Source organism: Athene cunicularia, assembly GCF_003259725.1.
Source record: "Athene cunicularia isolate RWA chromosome 24 unlocalized genomic scaffold, athCun1 chr24_part1, whole genome shotgun sequence".
NCBI classification, from domain to species: Eukaryota; Metazoa; Chordata; class Aves; order Strigiformes; family Strigidae; genus Athene; species Athene cunicularia.
In genome coordinates this window covers 3,617,994-3,642,257 of record NW_020799132.1, presented here as the reverse complement: position 1 = coordinate 3,642,257, position 24,264 = coordinate 3,617,994, and the positions used below count along the sequence as shown (strand labels likewise).

The window sequence follows — 24,264 nt, the reverse complement described above, 5'->3', positions numbered from 1 at the left end:
TCCTCCCCTACAAGCACAACTGATATGATATTCTCTCCTCTGATGTTTGAGAGCAAGATTATAGAAACATCTGCTTCAGGCTACCTACCCAGGAACTCTGGGGTGACAATGTCGTGGTCTTTCTGCAGTTGGTGTAAAAACAGCTTCTTGGGAATCTTCATGGGCTGTGAGGAATAAAAGCACAATATTAAAACAAGAAACTTTCAGAAGAACATTTCATGGAGGTGGAACTGGGACTATCAGGAAATCTCTGTCCTACACAGAGGTAATCTCAACTTCCACGAGACCATTTTCTACAGCAGCCTTAATTCAGTGTCCAATTTCGGGTATATTAACTCTGTCTTCAGGAAGTGTTTCTACATCATTGGGTTCTATTGGCTTTGAGTGGAGCTAAGGATGCTCAGAGACTCAAGCTAGGAATCCAGAACAAAAATCCTCTTTAACTTTCAACCTTTACCTGTGTGTGGGTATTTCTTTAGCTAACGGGCAAATAAAAGCATCTCCGACACAGAGATTTGCCAATTTACAAATACGTGTGACTGAGTAGTACACAAGTCTCTGTCACTCAGGAGCTGCGATGTGTCGTGGTCCTGGTTCTGGAGCAAACTCTTCACCTGGCCATTCTCATCTGCCAATTCAATGTCACCTGCAACACACAGAAGTCTAGGTCAGGGTTCAAGGGCAGGAAGCTACTAAGAGCTCTGGCAATGAAACTCAAGACGTGTCTCAGCTATGCAAAGTTGATCCACATCTGAAAAACAGCCCAAAGTCTGGGTGTGTTTTAGCTGAGTACTATGATTCTGGACCAGCTCAGAACAATTATCTGCCTCCCATCCTAGTGGTCAGTCAGCTAAATTACATCGATGCACATGCTTTTTGTCAAGGCTAAAGTTAGGCTGAACAACTCGGTGCAAACCTCTTTGCTGTGGGGTAAACTGGCTCGTAATACGCTGCACTTGTTAGTCTAGGAGCATTCAGTGAGTAGCCAGTAAGGGCAACTTGACAGGCTCAGTTAACAGGACAGCATTCAAGGCCTGGCTGTGAAAACCTGCAAAGAATCCACCAGCACATGTGGGTTGTTAACACATTTCATCGTGCTGACATAGGAACGAAATCCTCATGGGATATTTCCTTCAGATGGACTTTTTCATTAGACATTTTCATTGAGCCTTTTATTCTAACAGCATTTAAAAGCACTCTGTCTAGCTGCGTCCCTATAAGAGATCAACCAGATAACGGGCACAGCCAGGGGTGGCCTCAGCAACTGCAACAAACACATCAGGAACATTATCTGGCTTTGTTAACACACCGGGAGGCTTGACGACAGTTTCCCACCAGAAGAGAGAAGCAGCAGAAACCACCCAGCTCACTTCAGGACTTAAGAGCCACACACAGTCGTAAACCAAAGAGGTTCCTTTCCAGGGAACTCAACTGTACCTTCCTTCTCATGGCCACAGCAGCGTTCCATGCTCTCCAAGAGAAACTGAACTTTACGCTGAATGTTGAAAAGGCCCTTTTCATCTTCTGTTAAAAGAGGCATAAGTCAAAGCAACCAAAGAAAAACCAACAGCCCTCTGACCCTTCTCCAAATTCCAAATTAAGTGACCCTGCACCCAATCACTCTTATCAGCAGTCTCAGGGAAATGGCACCCTTCTGAATGTGAGGGGACTTCACAGCTACTCCAGACAGCGCTGGGCTTCCAGAAGATTCCATAAACCACTAGAAAAACAGTCAATACTTCAGAAGTAGAACAAAAACAATGGTTGCACCACTCCTCTTTTTATTTGTTCTTTCATTTCCAAAAAACTCTTAACAAATCATGAAAAGAAACACCGTGTAAAACTCTGATCTTTTCATTGATAGTTTTGTTTTGTAGGAAAAAAAAAAAAAAAAAAAAAGACCCAAACCATTTTGAAACTCAAAGGTGTTTACTTATAGCTGAAGTGTACTTGTTAAGAAAACCACAGTGGGGAAAAAAAGAAAACTTCCAGCAAAATTCCATAGGCATATCTTTGTTTTGATCCAAACAAAAAAAAAAATGGTTCTCATTGGAAAACTGTTACAATGAAAAATTTGACATATTTTATTTACTGCTGACTTCCACCCTGCCTTTTACAAATATAACCTGGAACCACAAGTCACAGAGATAACTTTATCACCTGCCTGGGTACCACGTTTCCCTGTGGATATCACAAAGGCCGCAATCACTGAAGACGCTTACCTCCACGTAGTAGTTATAAGCATATCTGCTGTTAACCAGAAGAGCAAGCAATGAGGAGAGCAATGACAGTATTTTTTACTACTATATTCTAGAACAGGCAATCGCAGAGAGTGACCTACAGGTGTTTTGTGGTGTTTGCCTGTATTTTCCCGTTTTCTTCAAGTCCCTTCAAAGTGTCAATAAGTACCTAAATTCTGCCAAGGTGAAGCGGCAGAAGAACAAAACCTTTTGGTTTTAGGAGCAAGCTCAGAAAACATGGAACTATTAAAATGAGTAGATGTGGGCAAAAAACCTTGCGGTTCCTCTAGATCCACCAGAGCCACCAGTTAATGGAAGCAAAACTGAGAGCTTCTGCCTTGGCTCCTGGGAGCTGGAGTCTCACTCTCTTAATACCCACTATGGTTATGCAAAGGCAGAAGGAGTAAAAAATGGATTTGTGTCTAGGAACCAGGAAGGAGTGGGTTCACAAACCTCTTCACACATAAGCAATTCAGTAAATATTGCAATGAGAAGAGAATAGGCTTTGCTGTTGGGAACAGTTGGCTGAAGCCTACCTGTGGGGGCTGCCAAGGTACTGTGCTGGCTCACGGTCAAGAAATTTTGTGTTGCTGCACTTGGAGCTGAGGGAATATTGCACAGGAAGAGACGGAGCAGGTGTTCTGATTCCACTCCCATTCCACAGAAGCAAATCTCTCTTCACAGCCAGGCTCTTTTGCCTTCATATAGACAGGCCAAAAGAAGTAGGAAGGATATTTTCAGTTTATAAGTCAGGCTTGCAGGAGCACTGGACACCGGCAGCTACACTGATCCCTGCAGTCACCACTACAGGGAATAGTTTAAACGCACTCTTGCTCAAAAAAAGGGGGAAAAAAAAAAAAATAATCACATTTTCAGAGACCTCCAAGCTCTCTACCAGTAGGTCTTACTGAGATCAACACGAGTACATCTAAAACGTGAACAGGCGACGTAGAGATGCTGGGCAAGGCTTAGAAATACGGCTCTAAACTGTAATTGAAAAACCCTCCCAAATATCCTCTACATTGGAGATCATAGAGGCTATACAGAACGCATTGGTAGCGGGGGCTCTGTCACCACCCATGGCCTCACACGTTTTCTGCTTTACTGACTTAACAATGACACCTATAAAATTAGTAAACAACATCAAGAACCTCAGCTTCCTTCTCAAGCCTACGAATGATGGATATTTCAAGGTGTGAAAGCATTCAACCAGGTTAAGCAAACGTAATACGGATTATTCATTATATATTTGACCAAGTACATCTCTAACTAAATATGTATCTTTCTGATACTTCAGGTACTGCAAGTCTGTCCACAGACACACACACTCTCCCATAGTCCGCCTTCAGTCATGCCAAGGATTAGCTAGGCTCCTCAAGGAAACGAGCTGGTGGCTATTTTACTTCGCAGCAGATGAAATACTTCTGCTTCCATCTCATCAATCCTCCGAGCAATGCAGCCCCTCTTATTTCCAGCAGCAGAACTTCATCCCTCTTTGTGGTCCAAGACTCCAGCAGCTCAGGAGAGGGCAGAGCTCCCCTCGCTTGTTTGATGTTTCCCATCTGTTACGGAAATTCAAAACAAAAGCAGAGTGCCAATTCAGTGGACAGCATCAAGGGACTGCTATGCCAGCACTAAGGCAGCCTAGCCCACTGGGCCAAAAACCAGCACAGGATCTGCTGCCAGCACTGTACACCGAGTGAGTGACTCTCGAGTATGTGGCAAACTGCACAAAGCACACTGATAAAACGCTCAGCCCTTTGCAGAGCTCGCTGCATCTCAATTTCAGACCAATGCGGATGATCCACCCATAACCACACCAAAACCACACCATTAGTAATTCCAAACTCCAAGCATCGTGGTCTAAAAATTCAGCAACAGCTTCAGGAAAACGTTCTGTTCAGGAGACATCCCACTTCTGTGATCTCTTGCTTTTTTCCCTGCTGTAAACCAGCACACATGGAGAGAACCAACCGCCGATTCTCTTCCTGGTGAATTGCTCCCTAGGATCACAGATCGTGGCTGTATTACAGCATTTTTCCCCAGAAAACTTTTGTGATGAACAGAAAAGCTTTAACAAATGAATTAATAAGCAACAAAAATCCTCTGGTTGTGTAAGTGCCTGCTGAGAGAAAGAAGGAAACAAGTTTACAGCTGTGAATTAGTCAAGCACTTTGGTCTGCTTATCAACCTTCTGGTCGCTTCTCTTTAAAGACCTGCTGCTCAGCAGCAGACATCTGTGTGTGCATTTTATTGGGGCACCACGGATGAGAGACAACTTGTCTCCCTCCCATTTTGTAATCTTACTTCTTCTCCATTACAAGGAGCCAGAAACTGCAATACAGCCTCAAGATTTGTTACCTGGATTTACGAGGTCTGAGGGTTGCTGCAGATTCACCAAAGCTTGCTTGATCTCACACAGGGTCTTGGCAAGGGGGGAAGCTGCTATCAGGGCCTCCACCTCCAACTCAGTCAGGTAAGCCAGCTGAAGATCTAAACCTGAAGAAAACAGGGGGGCACTTTTAAGCCTAAAGGAAGAAGAGGTTCTTCATGGCTTGGGTGTCTGCAACTTCCATTCTGCCACAAGGAAATGCTGTACTGAGCAGAGAGAATGTCTGCCCAGAGGCTGTGGGGATCACACAACTGATAATATAGAATTTCCTTGGCCTCGTCTAGATCAGCATTTAATTAGTATAATGACACTCAGTCTCTTCCCTGCAAGTGGTCTTTAATATATAGGTGTAAAGGGTCTATGGGAACGAAAGCTCCGTGACTCCCCTCTTCCAGAGGAGGCAGAAGAGGCTTTCCTGAACTGGAGAAACTTCAGTTGTCCACGTCAGCAAAAAAAACAAACTTACGTGAAATAGCATAAATAGGAAAAAGTAATTACACATTTGCTCTGTTTGCAATCACACATATCCTCTCTCTTCTCTAGACTTCACTGAATCAACCTGCTATGATCTCTGAAAAGTACTCTTGGCACCCACAACTAAGTCACTGCCCTCACCATGTTCTTCATGTCCAGGGAAGCTGAACAACACGTCTTTCCTACTGAAGAGCTCACACTGCTGAGGCAGCTCATGATCCTGAGGGATAAAAAGGGCCCAAGAGTTAAAGAAACAGGCAAGTGGAAAAACTAGCAGAAAGGTGAGAAACGGCCCAACAACAGCTGCAACTCACCCTTCAGGGGAACCGTTTATCTTACCTGCCCTTCCACTACTTGTGATTCACTTTCACTGGCTAAGCTGTCCAGTGAGGGTGCAACTGCCACCACGTCCTGTCCTTGGAGCTTCTGTTCCATCTCTCGTTTCACAGTTACATTCTTGTACCGAGCGTTCCCAAGCAGCATTTCCAGAGCTTTCATTAACTCTCTTGCCTCTTGCCAGGGAGCACCTAATGAACCCGACAAGCAATTTAGATGCACTTCTACAGAACCAAGCAAAGACCTGTAATTATCTTTCTTTGGAAATTCTACAAGACGGCTCCAAGATGCCTCATGCTCTAAGATTTCCAAATAACTCCGTGCTTACATGTTCCTGAGCTGACAGACCTGTCTCCTCACTGAGCTCACGTGAAGACAGGCTGTCAGCTCTTACACCACGGCTGGAAGACACAATCCTGCGGGATCTCTTCTCATGTGTATGAGACATGCCTTTTTTTAACCAGTTCACTGCTGCTACCCTCTTACTCTGTGCTCTGGTTCTCTCACCTGCTTGGAAGTTGTTACTACATTCATCACATTGCTCAACACCTGCTGCTGCCCAGCTGCTATCTCCATGTTTATGCCAACAAATCCTTTGCCTGGAAAAGATTTTCAGGCCTTCAGAGTCCAGCGCTTGCACCGTGTTCTGTTGACAGAAAGCAGCTGTATTATCCTCTGAGAGCCTCACAATCCACCCATTCCACATTCTTCCCCTCACACCAAAGCAGAGATTAGTGTAACTGTTTTATGGCAAAACAAGTACCAAAAGGAGTAAGACCTATCCCTCAGTAAACTGTCACTTCAGGGGAACCATTTATCTTACAAACATCACGGTTCCAAGGCTCCTTTCCCTCAATTGTTTCTTCACACTGACCATGAGACTCTGGATGCACTGGCTGATTCCGTTGTAAAACACCAGCACGTCCGTCCTGTGCTTTGCCAGCTGAGATGCCAGGTGCAAATTCTGATCTTCCAGCTTATCATACAGGGTGCGAACACTGAAATCCTCCAGAACCTTCAGTGCAGGACGCCCTTCTGAAACACAAGGCAAGTCTCACACTTCAGCACCGGCCATAAGTCTATTCTAATTTATTTCTCAGAAGGGGCACTGCCTGTCCGTAGGAGGCGACAGCATTTTGTGCATTGTGAGGAAGGAAAAGGGATGAAACAAGAGATGTAAGAGAAGGCCTCATCCCTCAGTGAGGGGGAGGATGACAGAGCGTTACTACCAGCTCCTAACTTGTCCAGTAAACTGTCAGGGTGCTGCTGCTCCTCTGCAAGCTGATCTCAGCATCACTAGATGGTGCTATCTGCTGGGCTCTGGATTTGCTGAACCCTGTGAACATCCTGAAGTTCCCAAGATGAGGTCATCTCCAGAAGGCAAAGAAGGCCCATGAATTATGTGCCTTCAGAGAATAAAAGAAGCAACAGAAGAACCCAAGGAGATAGTTCAAAAGCTGTTTATTTTCTTCACTAGTCACTTGAACCCGCTGTTGTTTTAAATGACTTTTCAGAGTTGGCCACTTACCCTCTCAACCCCTAAAGAAGAAAACACTAACCCATTCCAACGACAGGAGGTTACACTCCCCACTAAAGAGATCAAATGAACCTAGACTGGAAGTGTGTGTAAATGTGCACAGACATGGGAGTGCATAGCAGCCAAAGTGCCTGTGCGACCTCACGTGCGTGTACAAATTTCTGGGTGAGCAGGTATCAAAATATCGTACTAGAGAGTGAACAGAAGACAACAGAATGGGGACTAAGTGGGAAGAAGCCAAGGGGAGAGCAGCTGGGGTTGGCACAGCACTTCACCTGCATTATGCACAGCTCCTTTCTCTCCCAAGCCAGCATCTTCTCCAGAACCACGAGGGCCAACTGTCTGATAGAACTGCAGGCTAGAGGGAACGACAGAAGAGGGTGAAGAGCATCTCATTCTTCTCAGCAAAAACAGGTAGTGCAGGATCACCTGCCTAGTTCGAGCAGATGGATAGGTTTCTTGGCTAGGTTTTGAAGTCAAAACATGGAGGGGAAGACGAGGCCAGGTAATGCAGGCAATAATACTCTGTGCAGAACATAGAACAGAGCTGTCATACACTACTGGAAGCTGGAACGCCGCTGGGGAACTCCTGGGTAATTCCAAGGAATTCTTTGTGCAGCTAGAAGCTCAGCACACCGTAAAGCTGGCATGACACCCAGCATTGGGGTCGGAGTCAATAGCTGCAGTAGGACATGCTTTTGTCCTATCAAGGTCTGAGCTCCCAGTACCTAGCACACAAAGGCCGTTTACCTGTCTTTAAGGAGGATGCACTCTGGTGGGACATGTGGCTCGCCCAGGCTCCTCCACCTTGGCTTCCAGCTCTCCAGGGGACTAATGATGGGGACAGTAGGCTGGAGCACTATACCCAGAGTTGTCAGCACCACAGTTAGGAAGCCCAGAACAAAGAGGACCACTGGGGAAGCCAAGAGGGGTGCCAAGAAGTGAGAAACACAGTCTCAACAGCACAGTCTCCCTTTTACACTTTACTAAACGTTCTCCCTCCCACACAAACCCAACATTTAGCAACTTTCACGGGCATTACACGGGCTTCTGGTTCTCCCCTTGCTGATCTGGTGCATGCAGACAAGGAGGCAAAATACTGTCAGCTCTGAAAGCTGAAGGTGACAGAGCTGAGGGTCATGCTTGCGAGCCACATTTTCATTTCTATTGCTTTGCTGTCCTCTCACTCATGGACAAGGGACTGGCATGCGCACAGCACCTGCATGGAGGTGGCTTTGAGGAAAGACCTTAACTGCCCTTGTGCTTAGCCTTTAGTGAACTTTTAAACAACGCGTTTAATTTCAGTTTGGTTTATCAAGGAAACGCACCAGCACTTTCTGCTTTCAAGCCAAGGAAAACAAAGCCCTCAATTACTTGAATTCTTCAAGCAGGGTGTGGGGAAAACGTACAACTGCTCCTTGCCTTTCTCCCCTCTTCAGCTCCTACACAGGCAGGTTCTTGGCTAGAGAGCAGTGAAGTTTGGGAAGGAAAGCTTCACGAAAGAAAGGGATTAAAGCTGACAAAGCCAGTGGTTTGATGGTATTTCCAAAAAAAAATGCTTGTTTAAACACACCCAGAGAGGTACAAGAAAGGTCATGGCTAAGCATCAAAGTAGGTATCACGGTGGTTTGGGTGTACCTGTGATAGCAGCCCAGTTAGGAGCCAAGTTCAGATCCTGTTGCTTCAAAACTCCATGTCTGGCCAGCTGGAACAGAGAAGAGGGCTGGAAGGACACATCTCTGGGGTCACAGCCCACATTTGCTTCATTCACCGTCACAATGAGGAAATGTTCCTGAATGGTCCTATCCCTGAAAACATACGTCCCAGACTCCAGGAAAACATGGGCGAACCTAAAAGGGTGAAGGAAAGAAGGCTCTGCTTGATCCAAGCTTCCTTTAGCCTGAAGCCGTGATGATGGTTAAACACATGGACTTGAACACACCAAACTGGCGTTTTGACACACTGCTCACTGCCAAGGACCTACTGACTCCGTGAAAGACTCACTCTCAAGTCCTGCCCGTAACACACGTGCTATTAATCACACCAGATATTACCAGGAGATGTTGAGGTGAGTCTCCTGGATGAGGTGGTCTAGCCTTCGGAAGGCTCCAAAATCCCAGCTTGGGTTGCTGTTATATAGATGCTGCTTCTGATAAACAGGGTAATGGCTGGATGCGCGATCTGGGAACAGTTCAGCACAGTATCAGCAACTCTGACCCACTTCAGACAACTGACTGGCAAAGAACTATGCAACTGCATTTCTTTTATAGGGCCATGCAGCGTTAACTCATTTAAATGAGGTATGCATTATTGCCCGAAGACGCTTTCTAACAAAGGACAAATTTTATCTCCATTCTACAGAAATCCAGCCAAAAAGTAAAAAAAACACCAGGTAACAGAACACCAGACTAAAGTTCTGGAATCCCCTGAAGGCAGGAGAGACAGGGAGGTGGAGGAATGTGCTCATGCATGCAGCGCTACCGAGTGTGGAGTCATTGCTCTAAACAGGCCTGGACACATACATCTGCAGAGAGCACACAGACCCACAACACTCACTGTGGGAATCGACGTGAAGCTGGAAAAGGATCGTGTCTCCTGCTTCCAAACATACTACTGGGTTAGGAACAAGGGGCAAGGCCTGGATACCTTTGGAGGAAGCCCTCTGGACTCGACGACCCTTCTGCAGCAACTGGTCTGACGAAAAATCTCCTGCCACAGGCAACAGAACAAAGCAGGATGAATTCTGCAAAAGGAGCAGCGTGTGAAAATACCTAACCCTTGGCAATGGAGAACTATTTATTCGGTACCTGTGAGCTCACAGGGCCAACTCCTGCTCTCAGTCACACTACCCCAAGTGAGGAGCAACTGGAATCAGGAGAGAGCACACACTTGTCAACAGATTTGCCTCCAAATGAAGTTTCCTTCTAGTTCATGGGAAAGCCCAAATCATCCTGCAGGCTTTGACCCGTTCCCAGGGAGGTAACCATGCAGCCAGTGCAGGTCCACACTGTTTACTCCCAGATAGAACCAGATCTCTCCCTACTCTGTAAATAGTTTGGAGTGTCTGAGAATAAATTCCCTCTGTGCCAACTTGCTGTCCACTTGCTGTGCCAACTTGAAAGAAAATGAATGGCTTAGTCTGGCTGGAACTTCCATTCCCATTCAGGGGCTCTCAAGCCTTACCCGTGAGAAACGCATCCAGAACATCTGTGCTGGAGACAATGAAACCTAGCACTCCGCTGGGACTAAACAGAACCAAACGCACCCGCTGGCTTTTCTGCACGTGTTCATCCGGGCCCAGAACGTTTGGCACTTCCTATTAAAAACAGAGGGGAACACCAATCACGGATATCATCAACGCTGGACTCAGACCCTGGTTTGTGATCAACATTACTTTCAGCTGTACAAGACCATTCTAGTGAGGTTTTTTTTTTCCCCAAAAAACAATTCAGGAACTGCCATTTCTCGTAATGCACCAACCTGCTTGCCTGATCAGTCCTCTGGGTCATGAGACAGACTGAGCCTCTCCTCTCTGCTCACAGAGTCCTACCCTTCTCTAACCTCAGCCCCCAGGAAACTCTTCACATAACTCTAACCTGTAAGGGCTCTCTCCAGACTTGCACGCTGAGGAAGCATTCCCCCGCTCCTTACTCACCCTCACTTCTCCTTCATTCATCCTCAGAAGCAGCTTTCGATTGATGCCAAATCCCAAGGAGATCTGTGGGGCTCTCAGCACACACAGCTGATCACAGAGCTCCTCAGCAGAGACATACTGCTTGCAGTGACATCTATGAGGTGGACAAAAGGCCTCGATCACTTACAATCCCTGAGCAAACAGCTACAACATACTGGCTAGCCCCAGCATCCTACAACCTACACAATGAGTAGGCCTACTCTATGTCCATAGAAAACAGGATGGAGCAAACTCACAGTCCATCTCATCCAGTGCTGTGTCTGCTGTTCAGTGCACGTGAAAAGCCCAAACGTGATACCTCACTCCCTGACAGGCCTCTGCTGGTGTCTAAATAGAGATCAACTTCAGTCCTGTAGCAGAGCATCATGCATCCCTCCCTAAAGTTCTGCTTAAAGAAAAGGGTTGAAAGAAAGCAAGTATAATTTTAACACACTCGGTTTCCATGCAGCCCAAGTCAGGAGGAGATTTTGCAATGAGGATTTTTGGAATGAGGGTTGTCAGTTCTGGTCTAAATCTAGTAAAGCTATCATCTGCTTTAAGGGGGTTCAACCTGAGGTACATCGCAAAGGTCTACCTCAGATAACATCAGCTCTGTCCACCCGCACCTTGTCACTCCGTGTTCATCCTGGTGTCTCACCCAGGCATACAAAATCAATGAAAAATCACTGAAAATACAGGCACACTCTTCAGGTAGAGGAATGAGGCCAGTGAATGTGGACTGAAGGCCACTATCTCCCCAGAAAGGAGCTCCAGCAATGGAAATTTTCACAAAAACCCATCCCACAGCCCTACCCTGCAATGACCTCACGGGATCAGTAACTCAGCCAGTCGGAACTAATTGTGAAGTGCTTCTTAATGAGAGGCTGGGCTCAGACTTACATGCCCAGCTCTGCGTTAATCTCTCCACCTGCAGGCCCACAAGAAGGAGAGCAGTCATATCGGTCAGGAAAAACGCACTGGCGCGTAGATGCCAGACGGACCTCTCCAGGAGCACACTGCTCGTCCACCTGGAAGAACAACACTCATCCAACGTGGGAAACCAGACAAGCTCTACCACTTCAACCGAGATGCAGCACCCCAAAAATTCTCTTCCTCCCTCACCCACATTTCTGACATTCAATGTAAATGTAATCCAACAAGGGATGTTAAAAGATGACTTGGAAAGCATGGAAGAAAGATCACAACAATTTCACTTCCCATCCAAATTTCTCAAGCAGGCCTGATGAAGAACTCCATGATGCAGGCTTAGATGACAGATGTAGGAATTCATCTGAGATACTGCACTGCTCCCCATTGCCCTAGCATGGAAGTATCCTTAGCCTCCACCCCTTATGCATTTAGCCTCAGAAGATTCTGGTAAAGACAAGTGCAGTTATCCTAAAGGAAGGGTCAAGGGTCTCAAACAAAAGGACTTGCTTGCGTCTGCAGCAGCCCAGAGAAGTGAACTTGGAGTGCACGCGTCCACACACCCTGAGACAGGGCCCAAAGCACTGAATTACTCTCCTGCATGTCACACAACTTTGTTACAACTTTGTTTTGAAGCCAAATTTTACCTGAGGTTGGCAGTCCTGATCGCTGTTGCTGTCAGGGTCTTCCCTGCCCCTCTCATCGTAGTAGACGTAACCTGCCTGGCAGATGCAGGAGGCATCTGAGTGCTGGAAAGCCCGGTTCAGCCCGCGGCAGGTACAGCTGGTAGCACCTTAGAGGAGAGGTTGGATTTAGAGAGGTAAGCAGGGTAGGGAACATAGTTTGTAAAAACTGTGCTCATTAAAAAGGAGCAGTTGCTGTGTTGAATACTCTTTGCCCAAATCGCACTGCTCATTTTAGTGACCCTCCTGGAGGCTGTTGCCCCACGAGCACAGCAGAGCTGAGCCAGCAGGAACACCAGCTGGAGCCAGCCTGCCTTTCCCTCCACCAACACAATCATTAGACCGTTTCCTGAAGTGTCCATTTAACAAGAGATGCAGAAAGGCCCAGCTGGTCCTTTGTCACGGCAGCATCTTGACGAGCACTCCGTTAATTTGTACATTAGGCCACGGGATAGGGTAAGGACCCAGACAGACAAGGCTGCCAAGCCCCTCTCTTGTGCCCATTTGATTTGAGATGCTGGTGCACAGTACACCAAGGCAGACATGTACTCTCTTCTCTGCTTAGCCACCTACCTCCCAGTTTTCCAGCCTTTTCCCACTTTATCATGGCCCAATCTGGACATGATCCAGTGCCCCTTTTTGGTTCAAAAGCCCACCTATGCTTAATGCAAGCTCCCCAACTCAAGGCAAAAGTACTCTTGGTGAAACTCAGCTTTCAAAGCAATGATAGAGCAAGAATTAGTAGAGGTGCTCATCTCTTCCTTCCTTTGAAGGAGATGAAATCCCCTCAGCTAACAGGGAGTAAAAGAAAGAAAAGACAGCTTTTAAAATTGAATCCTCCTCCTAGTCGGGACAGAGAAAGAGCAGCCAGGCAGGTAGCACACACAGCACCATGAGGCCCCCAGGGCTTGTGGTCCATCGTGAAACTGTGTGTGGGAAATCACATTTCTAGGCGACTTCTTGTTTAGCCTTTCTTTTTAGAGGTGAAAGTTTCACTTGCACACAGCAACTCACCAGGCTGAGAGGAAGAAGAGCTGCCACAGGGGAAACAGGCAGCCTGAGCAGGAAGGTGACTGAAGGAGCCAGCAGGACAAGCCTGGCAATCCTCGATGCGCTTCGCAAAGCTGCTGCTGCCATGGGTGCCCGGGGGACAGGGCAGGGGGGCAGATGCCAGGGGAGGGCAGTAGTGGCCACTGGGGCAAGGCTTCCCGTGGTAACTCTCGCTGCCTGGAGGAAGCGGTGTGCTCTCAGACACAGACACTGCTCAAGGACCCAAGCAAGTGCTGAGATAGGCAGAGACCACTTACTTATTCCAGTTATACGTGCACACACACCCCTATATATGTGTCCATTCATACAAATCCATATATAGACATGTATGTATATATGAAGTTAATCAACTCAACATTTTTCAATGTAATTTCTATTTAGATATAAATCTTGATTTCTTTGTCCCAGCTATTTCACTGGACAAATGCAGCAGCCAACACATCAGTGAACTTCGCCCAGGATCCCATCCAACAGAGGCTTTCAGATGCTTGTAAAGCTACTCCTCCTGCCTCCTAACCCAGCAGGTGGAAGCAGCAGTGGCTCTCAGCACAGCAAACTGGGAATCCCCAGGTTCACTCTGCTACTTTTGGTAACACATTAACTCCAGACCTCTCAAACTAAGCCCCAAAATCAGAGAAGACAGGGGTCTCAAGGGCCCGAGAGGTCATCCCCTGAGAGACAGGACACCAGTATCCAAACCACTCTTGACCCATTTCTCTAAACTCTCCTAACACCCAACCACAACAAATACTCAAGAAACTAAATGTGACAGCCCCCACCAGGGATTTATAGCTGTAGAGGCTTGAGGGCTTTGCCCACACAGAACTAAAAACTTTCTGGTTACAGTTTAAGCTGCTGTTTCTTGCCCCACTCCTCCGTGGCAGCTCCAGTTACCTTGGGGGCAGATGAAGCCGGCTGGGCAGGGCTGGCAGGGTGATGTGATGAGGGAGTCGCTGCGATAGGTGCCTGCGTCGCAGATTCTGCAGAATTTCTCAAATGAATCCCTTGGACCAGGAGAGCTGAGGGCCATGTACCCTCCTTCACAAGGCAGTGGATGGCCACTGCCTGGGGGACAGTAGTAGGGAAACACACACCTGGAAGCCAAAACAAGGCAGGAAGAGGGAAGAAAGGCTCTGAAAAGGTTTTGATTTCTGGATTCAGTGGCCAGTACAAACGGAGGGCAAAATCAGAAATGGTTCTCATCTAGTTCCAGGCTCAAGCCAACTAGCAGAAATCATAAATCACCCTACTCAGTCTTAGTTGTCACCAAATCCAGGACTGTAATTACAAAGATAACTTTGCTTTTGCACAATGCACAAAGACTGTGGCCGAGGCATTAACTCAGGATTTATCACGGGCACATTTCACAATATTCAGAGTTTTTAGAAACTTAAATGTGGCTGCACCAAACATGCTGGGTACTCACAGCTGCTCAGGGCTATTATATGTCGACGATCCTTCGGGACAGTAATACCCAGCAGGGCACATGGAAGGCACGGCTGTGCGAGCACCACAGTATAATCCAGGCCTGCAAGGCTTCGGATTTACTGAACCTGGTGGAAAAAAAGGGGAAACAGTGATTATGTGACATTCCCAAAACAGAAGAGTATGTGTTAGTGAGACAGTGAGCAAGGGGGCTTTATTAACTGTCACTGTCCATAAACACTGCCCTTTTCCTGTGGCTCGCAAAAGGGCACAGATCTGTCGGGAACTAGTTTGCTATTTAGCATGAAGTACTAACACCTGAATTCCTAGCCCTGGATGATAAAAGGTTTCATATCCTTTTCTAGACCAAGACTTTCTTGGGGAACCTCAGAAAGGGAGGGCTGAGGAACAGGAGATAGGAATTCAAAGGCCAAAATCCAGGAAAAGGCTTCAGGGTAATAAATGTAATTCTAAAACCACTCCATCAGCAACTGTGTCCTAAGAGGGCTGCTGCAAGAATGGGACTAGAGTCACAGCTAAATTCTACAGCTGTGCCTGCTGCACAGTGCTCAGCCATCTAAACTTGGAAATAAAGAAAACAAAGGAGCAGGGTCGTGTCACCTGCTGGGCATTCGTAGCCAGGTTTGCAGGGTACTCCTCGGGTGTTAGGCAGCCCTGTCTGCGCTGGATCCGGGCAATAGTATCCAGGTGAGCAGGGATCACACTCTTCCAATGACTTTGCACCAGGCTGGATCCTGGAAGTACCAGCTGGACACAGGAAAGTGTCCCCTTGACCAGGGCACCAGTAACCAGGGGGGCACGGATAATCCTCAAACCTGGTCAGACCTGTCAGGAAGAGAAAGGAATGAAGAAAGGGAGGCTGAATGGCCAGCAGGGGTTTTAGAGAAGAGCTCTTCGCTCACTGTGAACATGAACTACCTCTCCCTTTCCCTATCTCATCTTAAGGAGTTCTGTTACCAGCTCCAGAGATGGAAAAAGGCTGACTTTCACCTGGCACTTACCTGATAAAGGGCAGTGGTAGCCTGGAGGACATGGCTGGCAATCTGTCAGGCTCTGAGCTCCCGGGTGCTTGCGGTAAGTTTGCGGAGGGCACTTCTGAGGTGCCAGGAGACTGCTATGGTCGCTGCCATTGCTTCCAAAGCAATAGTGTCCTGACGGACATGGGTAGGCCTCTGAATCCCCTAACAAGCAGAAAGCAGAGCTTTAAGGAGTCATCTTTTCATTGTAATTGGAACACCTTTCTTCTGGGTCCTCCCTAAACTACTGCACAGACGTGTACAGTCCAAGCCCCTCTCCTGACAGATGGCACACAGGGATATTTGGAGACTGGTTGTGATCTCAGGTTCTGCTACATTTCCAATGTTTGCTGGAACCGCACATTAAATTAACAGTGTTAAATGTCTCTTTATCTCTGCAGACATTAGAACTCATCGCTAGGGACAGCCCACAAAGCAGCACGTGGTGTCACCAGCCTCAGGGATACACACAACTCTTGAAAAACAACTCCCATTCCCCCTCCTCACTGTTTGCCCCCAAGTTCCAACCTGTTTTGCACCAGTGGCCTGGTGGACAGGGCAGGCAGTCTTCTCTCTTCACAGCGCCTGGAACTGCTCTAATAGTATTGGCAGGACATGCTATAGGTAGCTCAGATCCCTCCAGGCAGTAGAAACCTACAGAAATGGATGGGAAAGAGATGAAAGTAAAATACAAAAGCCTCCAAGGTCAAAAATGACTCAGCAAGAGCCTCCTGTGGTTGTAGAATTAACATCTACACAGCTGTTGAGATGCTCCTGTGCATATAGAGCCAAACCAACGCTCAGCAAACTTTTCTGGACTAGCACTGTAACTTCAAGGTGGCCTTTTTGGTCAGGCACACTTCTTTGTTCAACAGATGTAAAAAGAGAGGTAAATCAATGAAAAAATGACAACTTCAAAAAAAGGGATCACAGTGTATTATGCAGGATAACAGATACTCTCCAGCTGATTAGAAGCAAGTCAATATTCTATACTTTAAATACCACTGGGATTCTCACTCACCTGCAGGACACAGCCCCGCACACACCTGACCCCAGTGGCACCCAGATGGGAAGCGCCAGGAAAAGCCATGGCCCTGGGGGGTGGATTGAGAGCTCCCAGCAAGGCAGAAGTACCCAGCAGCACATTTCCCCTCCAGCCGCCCATGCCTGGAGCAGAGAGGACAATAAGGGTTCACATACGACCTACTGCTAATGATTGGTGCAGAAACAGAGCAAGTGTCGATGCAATGAACTCTGCAAAGTCTGCAACAGAAAATAACTTCTTGCATTGATAAGAGAGAAAATAGACCCTTTTCCACTTATAAAAACATGTAGATGAGTAGAACGAGCCCGGCACTTTTGAGTTCAAATTCCATGAACGTGGGCAAATTGCTTTAGATGAAATTGTGGATGATTTCCCACTGTGCTGACTTTCTGGATTACTTCCATGTTTTCACACATGCTACCTACTATCTCTTTCAGATGCTTCTTTGTAGCATGACAATGACAGACTGCTTTGAGATGCCTCCCAAAATTCACAAATCCAACACGTCTGTACCCAAAAGCTGTGTCTAAGCTTATATTTCTTTTCTTTGAATGAGAGCAATGTGGTAGAGAAGCTGGGAGGAACTTCGCATCAACTTAGCACAAAACAAGAATGCCAAACTGTTTAAAACAAAGTGAAAAAAGGCCAGATTGAAATGAATCATAACCTGCAGTAGTGACCAGGTAAGCATGGCAGGCATTCCTTCTCATTCCAGAGGCCAGTCATGTTTTCAGGAGTGAAAGTGCCTTCAGGACACGTGAGAGGAACCTGTGTGCCTGAAAGGGAGCCCACAAACACAATAAAAAACCCTCGGAAGACTGTTGAGGTCTGACAAGGCCCTAGAACTATATCAGAATGTAACAAATGGCTCCCAGAAAGCAAGGTGGCAACTATGCCACATTTGCTCATTGCCACCCCCTCATCACCTGGCCCACAGGGAAGGGGCACGTTAGGTTTGTACAATTCTGGCGTCACACAAGCCTGAATACTTGGTGTAGCTGGTACGTGAGTTTCAGTGTACCTGTAGGACAGTAGGAGTGTGGTGGGCAGCGCTTGGGGTCTCCTGCAACCAGCTCCTGGCAGTAGAAGCCCCTCTGGCATGGAACACAGGCTGCAGAGCCCCTGGCTGGCTGGTATTCCCCAGCGGGGCACGGCGTGGGGTGGGCTGCCCCTGACGGGCAGAAGTGACCCTGGCAATAACAGAGAAGGAAGAGGATTTCATGGAGATCGTGGCAAACTTAAGGTCTGTGTAAAGCGTGAACCTTTAGGGCAACACCCTGTGTGGACGCATTCAACGTTTCAATCAGGCGTGTGTGACCCTTGGCCACTGTGGAAGGTGAACACCTCCTGCCCAGAGCTGAGACCCACCTCCTTCCCTGCCCAGCTGTCCCTGAGCAGTACCTTAGGGCAGAGGAAAGCCGTGGGGCTGATGGAGCTGAAGTTGGCTGGGCAGTAAAACCCCTCAGTACAAGGTCCTGTCGGAGAACTCAGACCAACGCTAGCACAGAAAGACCCAGGGTAGCAAGGCACACAGCTCTCTGGGGAGGTACCACCTGAAGAGGAAAACAAAAGTCAAGTACAATGAGAGAGGGAGATAAAGTACACCCAGTACAGTCACAGCACTCACGTGAATTGATAACACGTTGCTACCACCAGGCCTGGCTGAGTGTACCAACACCCTTCAGCGACCAAGGGGCACCCCCTCGCCACCCTCCTGTGGGCCAGCGGAGAAACCTGTGGGTGAAGTCACACTCACCTGTGGCATTGTTCAGCGTCCCAACTGGGCAGGCAACTGGGAAATGAGTCCCTTCTGGACAATAGTGCCCCAGTGGGCAGGGCCCATTGAGTGGGAACGCAGGTGTCCCACGTGGAATGGCATCAGTGGCTCCTCCTTCACAGTAGTACCCAGCTGAACACAGACCTGCATGGGAAAACACAGAGAGTTGCAATCACCATCCTCAAACCCTCACAAGTAGGCAGACAACTCAGAGAAGCTGAAGCCCATCCTCGTCCTGTTATATCCCTGCTGACATCCTGGGCCATTCGCCTTTGGTTTGCCTTTCCTCCTTCCCATCAATCCTTGGCCTCTGTCACTTCCTTTCTTGACCTCATCTGGCATTTCCTTACCTTCTCACTTCTCTAACTGGTTCTCTGTATTTTGCTTTCTGTGGAAATGGTTCTGCATGTCTTCTTTTCATGTGTCCAACCTTTGCATTTCAGCCCAGTGACAATTACTCTGTGCTTAAATAGGAGGGGAAGGATTTAGAAGGACAGAAAGAAGAGCAATAAAAGGCTTAAAAGCAAAGTAAGAGAAAGCAGAAAAAAACTAAGGGGGGACAAGGAAAGTAATGCAGTAACATAAAAGTAACATCCAAAACAAATGCTCAGGCAATGAAATGGAGAAATGACTGATAGGCACAGGGTAGAAGGGTGCTCTCCAACAGCCTTTACTACATCACTGAGGTAGTAAATTGTTCACTGAGATTGGGTTTTCTACTTTCCTGCATCCTTCAGCCCTGAATCTCCAACCCCTCTGTTGTGGGTGGTGTGTTATTAATCGAACTCACCGTCAGGTTCCCAGTTGGCATCTCCTCTGCAGTACCTCCCCACTGGGCACAGCTTGCAGGCGCTGGGGGCCAGTGCCCCCTCCAAGGTGTTCAGCGTCCCCTCAGGGCATGGCAGGGGGACAGCGGTCTGAGCTGGACAGTAGTAACCTGCACATTGAGAGCTGAATGAGACACTGCTCAAAAAAGGAAGGAGAAAAAGGTGGGAATGTTGAGCTTGCTCCAGCTACGGGCAAATACCTCGCCCGCTGAGTGAGCCACCACTATGGCTCAGCCTGAGTTGTGCTGGCATCCATCATGCCTCTTCCCCTTCACGTGTTTGGGGTTTTGCTGCACACACGTATCACAGAATGATCTCAGTTGGAAAAGACTTGAAGCTCCACCAGTCCAACCATGAACTTCACCCTGACTGTTCCCAACTCCACCAGATCCCTCAGCACTGGGTCAGCCCGACTCTTCAACCCTCCAGGGATGGGGACTCCCCCCTGCCCTGGGCAGCCCATTCCAACGCCCAACAGCCCCTTCTGCACAGAAATCCTTCCTCAGAGCCAGCCTGACCCTGCCCTGGGCAGCTTGAGGCCATTCCCTCGGGGCCTGGCGCTGGGGCCTTGGCTCCAGAGACTCATCCCCCCTCTCTGCCCCCTCCTGTCAGGGACTTGTAGAGGGTGATGAGGTATTGCTCACCTCTGGGACAGCTGAGGGGCTCCACAGTGGTGGCGTTGCTGCAGGCCATACCGGCCGGGCATGGGAGGCAGGCACTGGCCCCAGGCGCAGGGCTGAAGGTGCCAGGCTCACAGGGCACTTCTAGCCCAGTGCCTGCAGGGCAGTAGAAGCCACTGGGACACCTGTATCCATGAGTCCCATCAGAAGGGCAGGGCACAGAGTTTCCTTCCAGGCAAACATACCTGTAGAGAGAGAATTCGGACCTGAAACAATGAGTTTGCAGCTCTGTTCGGAGGCAATATATGGGGAGGCACTGAGCAAGAACCAAGGGTCAGCACATTAAGAAACAACACTTGAAAATGCAGTTTATTTCCATTTTGCTAATGTGTTCTCTCCCTCATCTGTAATTTAATGCCCACTTGAAAATCCTGGTAAAAGGCTTTTTTGCACTAAGCTGACTGGAAGGAAAAGCCTTTGAAAACTCAAGGATTTTTTACCTGTAAGCACAGGACCCATGTGTTCAGTTCCTGCTGTCTTTGCTTAGCCTCCTTTTATCCCCAGTCTTCTTGTAGGCTTCTGCTTTAATGCCACTTAGTTCTACATTGATTCTTCCTTTTAGCACTTCCCTCCCAACAAGTAAAGATGAATAAATATAAAAACTACTATGGTAAGAGCTAAGCAATAAGGAAATGAGAGGCATGGTCCCATCGCATCGGGTAGACAAGGATTCAAAGGACGTAATTTCTGAAGAAGAAACAATACCAAGTCCTTAAGTGCAGAAGGAACAGCACTGAACAAAAGAACAGCAAAGCTGCACTTTTTTTTGCCTGGAAGCAAGACCTGTCTAGACTGAACAGCAGGCTGTGAGAAGTGATGGGTGCTACATGGTGGAGGTGTTGAGAAGCAGCCTGGGCAAAGCACAAATTGTACCTGTTGGAGAGCAAGAACTTCATACAGCTTTTGGAAGTCAAGGGTCGTTTATAATCATGTGATACTGATTATCACTCAGCCCAGAAAACCCAGAAATACTGTTGCAGAGAGTCTCTAGCATCTTACTAGCTAAAGTTTTGGGGAAGGCTTAACGTTTGACTTAAGATATGGCAAATCCCTCTTATTCCCAGGAAGTCTGTTTCCGTGGCTAATTATTTTCAGCCATTCCAAACACAGCCCTTACTTGTATTTTGAGCTTAGATTCAACTCCTAGCCAAATTTCATTGTGTAATTCTTCACTAGATTCAAGAGCTATCTGCTATCAGAGATCTTTCTCCACAAAATCTCGTTACACTACACTGAAATCACCTCTAAGATTCTCTTTCACAGATCAAATAAACTGAGCTTCTGTAGCCTCTTGCTAGGAGGCATACTCACGAGATGGACAAATATTGCTAACATCACTTTCTGCTTGTGTTATGCCAGCTGGAAATGCTACTTTGTCACTGGTTATTGCACCATCTTGTGGGAGAAGAGATAAAACACAGAAGGAAAAAAGGATGCCCAGGTCAAATTCTCAGCAAGTGTGATTGTGAGGCTAAACAAGGATTTGGAATGCACTAAAGCTATGGTGAAAACTGCGTGTAAGGCTGTGGCAGAATGTCAGGCAAACATAAATGGCTCCGAAACATCTACTGAGATCATCAAGTGGATGCTGTATAGCCCACTCAAAGAGCTAAGAACAAGGTCTGCAGTTTAATTAACCTTGAGCATAAAAATTAGTAACGAGGCATTCGACAAGTGACCTCCAGGCCCGGATTCTTTGAGTTGGGACACGCTACAACCCACAGCAATCCTGCCGGCCGTACTCGGCCGCTAGCAGGCGGCTGTCTCACCGCACCCCGGGTTGCAGAGCGAGGTCTGGGCCAGGCCAGCCAGCCCCGCCGCGCTGCAGTAGCGCCCGGCCGGGCAGGGCCGGCACTGCTCCTCCGCCTCCAGGCCCACGGTGGGAGAGAAGGATCCGGGAGGACAGGGCATGGGGTACCCTGTACCCCGGGGGCAGAAATGCCCCACAGGACAGATGTCGTTACCAGGCAGACCAAGGCTGGAAGATTCCACCTGTATCAGAAAAAGTACAGAGGAGAGAAAAAGGGTTATTGAAGGTTGTCTCTACAGAGACAGGTTCTAGAAAGGGCACACAGGAGCCGAGCCCTACAAGTCTGTTGCTACTGAAGCTAAATGAAGACCATGGCTGGCATTAAAGGGGCAACTGGCTGCCGAGGAGTGGCTGTCCTATCCCAGGAGATGACATCTTCTGGAGGAGATATTAGCACACTCCAGTGCGACCCACGGAAACTGAGATCAGGCCAGAATTTATTAGTAGGCAGCGACATATTCTAGCAGACATTAAGAGCAGCATGTCACTACACTTGAGGAGCTCTCAGGGGCAGCAATAAAAGGCATGAGCAACCTCATACAGAGCAGTAATGCTTGGAAAATGATACACCAGACGCTATGAGATTGTGACAGTGGAGTCCTTGTTCCCAGGTCACCGGGTTCACTGTGCTGCTGCCTGGCACCACTCACCCTGTGTTTGAAGGGGGCTGGGCTGATGGCTCCCTTGGCACAGTGATAACCCGGATAGCAAAATCCAGAAGGCTGGGATAGGCCAGGTGCTGAGCAATACATGCCTAAAATGAAGAGAAAAGCAATCTCAGTGTGAGGGCCTGCACAGGAGATCGGTGGAGGAGTCCTATTTCCCTCAACCTTCCCCTGTCTACCCCCCAAGTGTCATGTGCCAAGTCCCTCCTTACCTGCTGGGCAGGGCTCACAGTCAGCCTGGCTAGTGACACCAGTCCTGGGGCCAAAGGTACCCTTCGGACACGGGTGCTCTGTACTGAAGGTGGTACCGGGCAGACAGAAGTACCCAGCAGGACACACCTCAGGGGTGTGGGCTCCAGAACCTACGATACAAAGAATAGCACCTTGCTCGGGAGCTATTACAAGGGGTGACAGGCAACGTATTTCTCTAGCAGCAGCGTCATCCTTCCTCCCCTATTAGTTCAGCCGGGACATGGGATTCGTTGTGCACACTTCCAATTCAGTTGTTCAGATTCCTGCTGCAGTAATTGGAGAGAAACAGCATTTCCAGAGGAACTGCACTCCAAGTGCAATTCATCTCATCCTAAGGCAGACATCTAAAATGAGAAAGATAAATTGCACCTCAGAAGTGCCTCTTTCTCTTTGTTGACCACAGAGGGAGTGCAGAAAACTACCTCAGATAGTCTATGAAGGAGCTGTTTACAGTTTTATTAATCTCATCCAAGGAGTTCAATCACACCCGTGCAGCCACTTTTTGTTGTTGTTGTTGTTGTTGTTGCACTCATGAGCTGCCACACAGAGATATCTTTGGTACTTGTATTCTCCTGGGTGTGGAGTTTCTTTCCCCAAATAGGAGAAGGATTCGGTTTCGGGCTACTTGTTCACGTACAACCTCATATTCTTTGAAATGTGTTTTCATTTTCATTCTTGGCAGAAACTGATGCACCTGCCTGTCCAGTCCAATCCATGTAATACTGACTTAATAGAACCTTAACAGAAGAAAGGAAGCTACAGCATTCAAAATCCCTTTTTGTTCCACTAGGTCTAACAGGAAGGCTCAGCCCTTAGTGACATGGAATCCCTTTGTGTCACAACACACAGCCCCCTCCAGACTCCTCACTTCCATTAGGCTGTTCACAGAAGAGTCCTGCTGGGAGTCCTTCCTCTCCTGGGACTGATACATCCCATTCACACAGGGCATAGGAAAAGCAGAACCCATGGGGCAGTAAAAGCCTCGTGGACAGGGATAGGGAACGGGAGTCACTGAAGTCTGGCCAGGTGGGCAGTAGTAGCCTGCAGAACATGGTCCTTCAGAAGTGGCTTTGCCCAGGCCTGCAACAGTGAAAATAAAGCCTTTCCTTTCCCTTTGCCAGATCAAAGACAATGGAAAGCCTTATCTCTTGAAATTATGATCTCCATTATATACCTGTAACGTGTGTCAGAAAGTACCTGTTCTCTGAAGCTCAGCCTTAGACAACGAACATCCTACCACACAGGAAAGTTGGTTCTGAATTATATGCCTGGGGGAAACATAGGCTTCCAATTAAAACACTCGACTGTGAGTTGTAGTTCCAGCTCTGCTAGAAACTCATGTTAGCTCAGTCAAGTAATTTCCTCCCTTTTGCTTCAGTCTCACAGTAGGTGATGGGTGAAGCTGTCACTGTCAGTGTGACCGCAAATATTTCA

The 24,264-nt window shown here is 47.8% G+C and overlaps 1 protein-coding gene across 1 annotated transcript in view; it reads right to left on the bottom strand.

Moving 5' to 3' along the window:
* Positions 1-1,781: 1,781 nt before the first annotated feature.
* LOC113488470 (zonadhesin-like) overlaps positions 1,782-24,264 on the bottom strand; it is a 38,734-nt gene continuing 16,251 nt past the window's right edge. The window contains exons 27-57 of the mRNA XM_026863621.1: positions 22,791-22,940; positions 22,564-22,667; positions 21,878-22,095; positions 20,068-20,288; positions 19,387-19,533; positions 18,576-18,740; positions 18,188-18,372; positions 17,841-18,009; positions 17,487-17,595; positions 16,796-16,941; positions 16,303-16,428; positions 15,760-15,939; positions 15,359-15,583; positions 14,739-14,865; positions 14,207-14,406; positions 13,277-13,489; positions 12,227-12,372; positions 11,553-11,680; positions 10,635-10,767; positions 10,163-10,295; positions 9,536-9,688; positions 9,034-9,160; positions 8,618-8,829; positions 7,730-7,892; positions 7,255-7,337; positions 6,266-6,477; positions 5,950-6,088; positions 5,446-5,633; positions 5,248-5,326; positions 4,602-4,739; positions 1,782-3,802 (exon numbers count right to left, since the gene is read on the bottom strand). Coding sequence (XP_026719422.1) covers positions 3,759-3,802; positions 4,602-4,739; positions 5,248-5,326; positions 5,446-5,633; positions 5,950-6,088; positions 6,266-6,477; positions 7,255-7,337; positions 7,730-7,892; positions 8,618-8,829; positions 9,034-9,160; positions 9,536-9,688; positions 10,163-10,295; positions 10,635-10,767; positions 11,553-11,680; positions 12,227-12,372; positions 13,277-13,489; positions 14,207-14,406; positions 14,739-14,865; positions 15,359-15,583; positions 15,760-15,939; positions 16,303-16,428; positions 16,796-16,941; positions 17,487-17,595; positions 17,841-18,009; positions 18,188-18,372; positions 18,576-18,740; positions 19,387-19,533; positions 20,068-20,288; positions 21,878-22,095; positions 22,564-22,667; positions 22,791-22,940 — 4,763 coding nt within the window. The 3' untranslated portion in view covers positions 1,782-3,758. The remainder of the gene's footprint in view (positions 3,803-4,601; positions 4,740-5,247; positions 5,327-5,445; positions 5,634-5,949; positions 6,089-6,265; positions 6,478-7,254; positions 7,338-7,729; positions 7,893-8,617; positions 8,830-9,033; positions 9,161-9,535; positions 9,689-10,162; positions 10,296-10,634; positions 10,768-11,552; positions 11,681-12,226; positions 12,373-13,276; positions 13,490-14,206; positions 14,407-14,738; positions 14,866-15,358; positions 15,584-15,759; positions 15,940-16,302; positions 16,429-16,795; positions 16,942-17,486; positions 17,596-17,840; positions 18,010-18,187; positions 18,373-18,575; positions 18,741-19,386; positions 19,534-20,067; positions 20,289-21,877; positions 22,096-22,563; positions 22,668-22,790; positions 22,941-24,264) is intronic.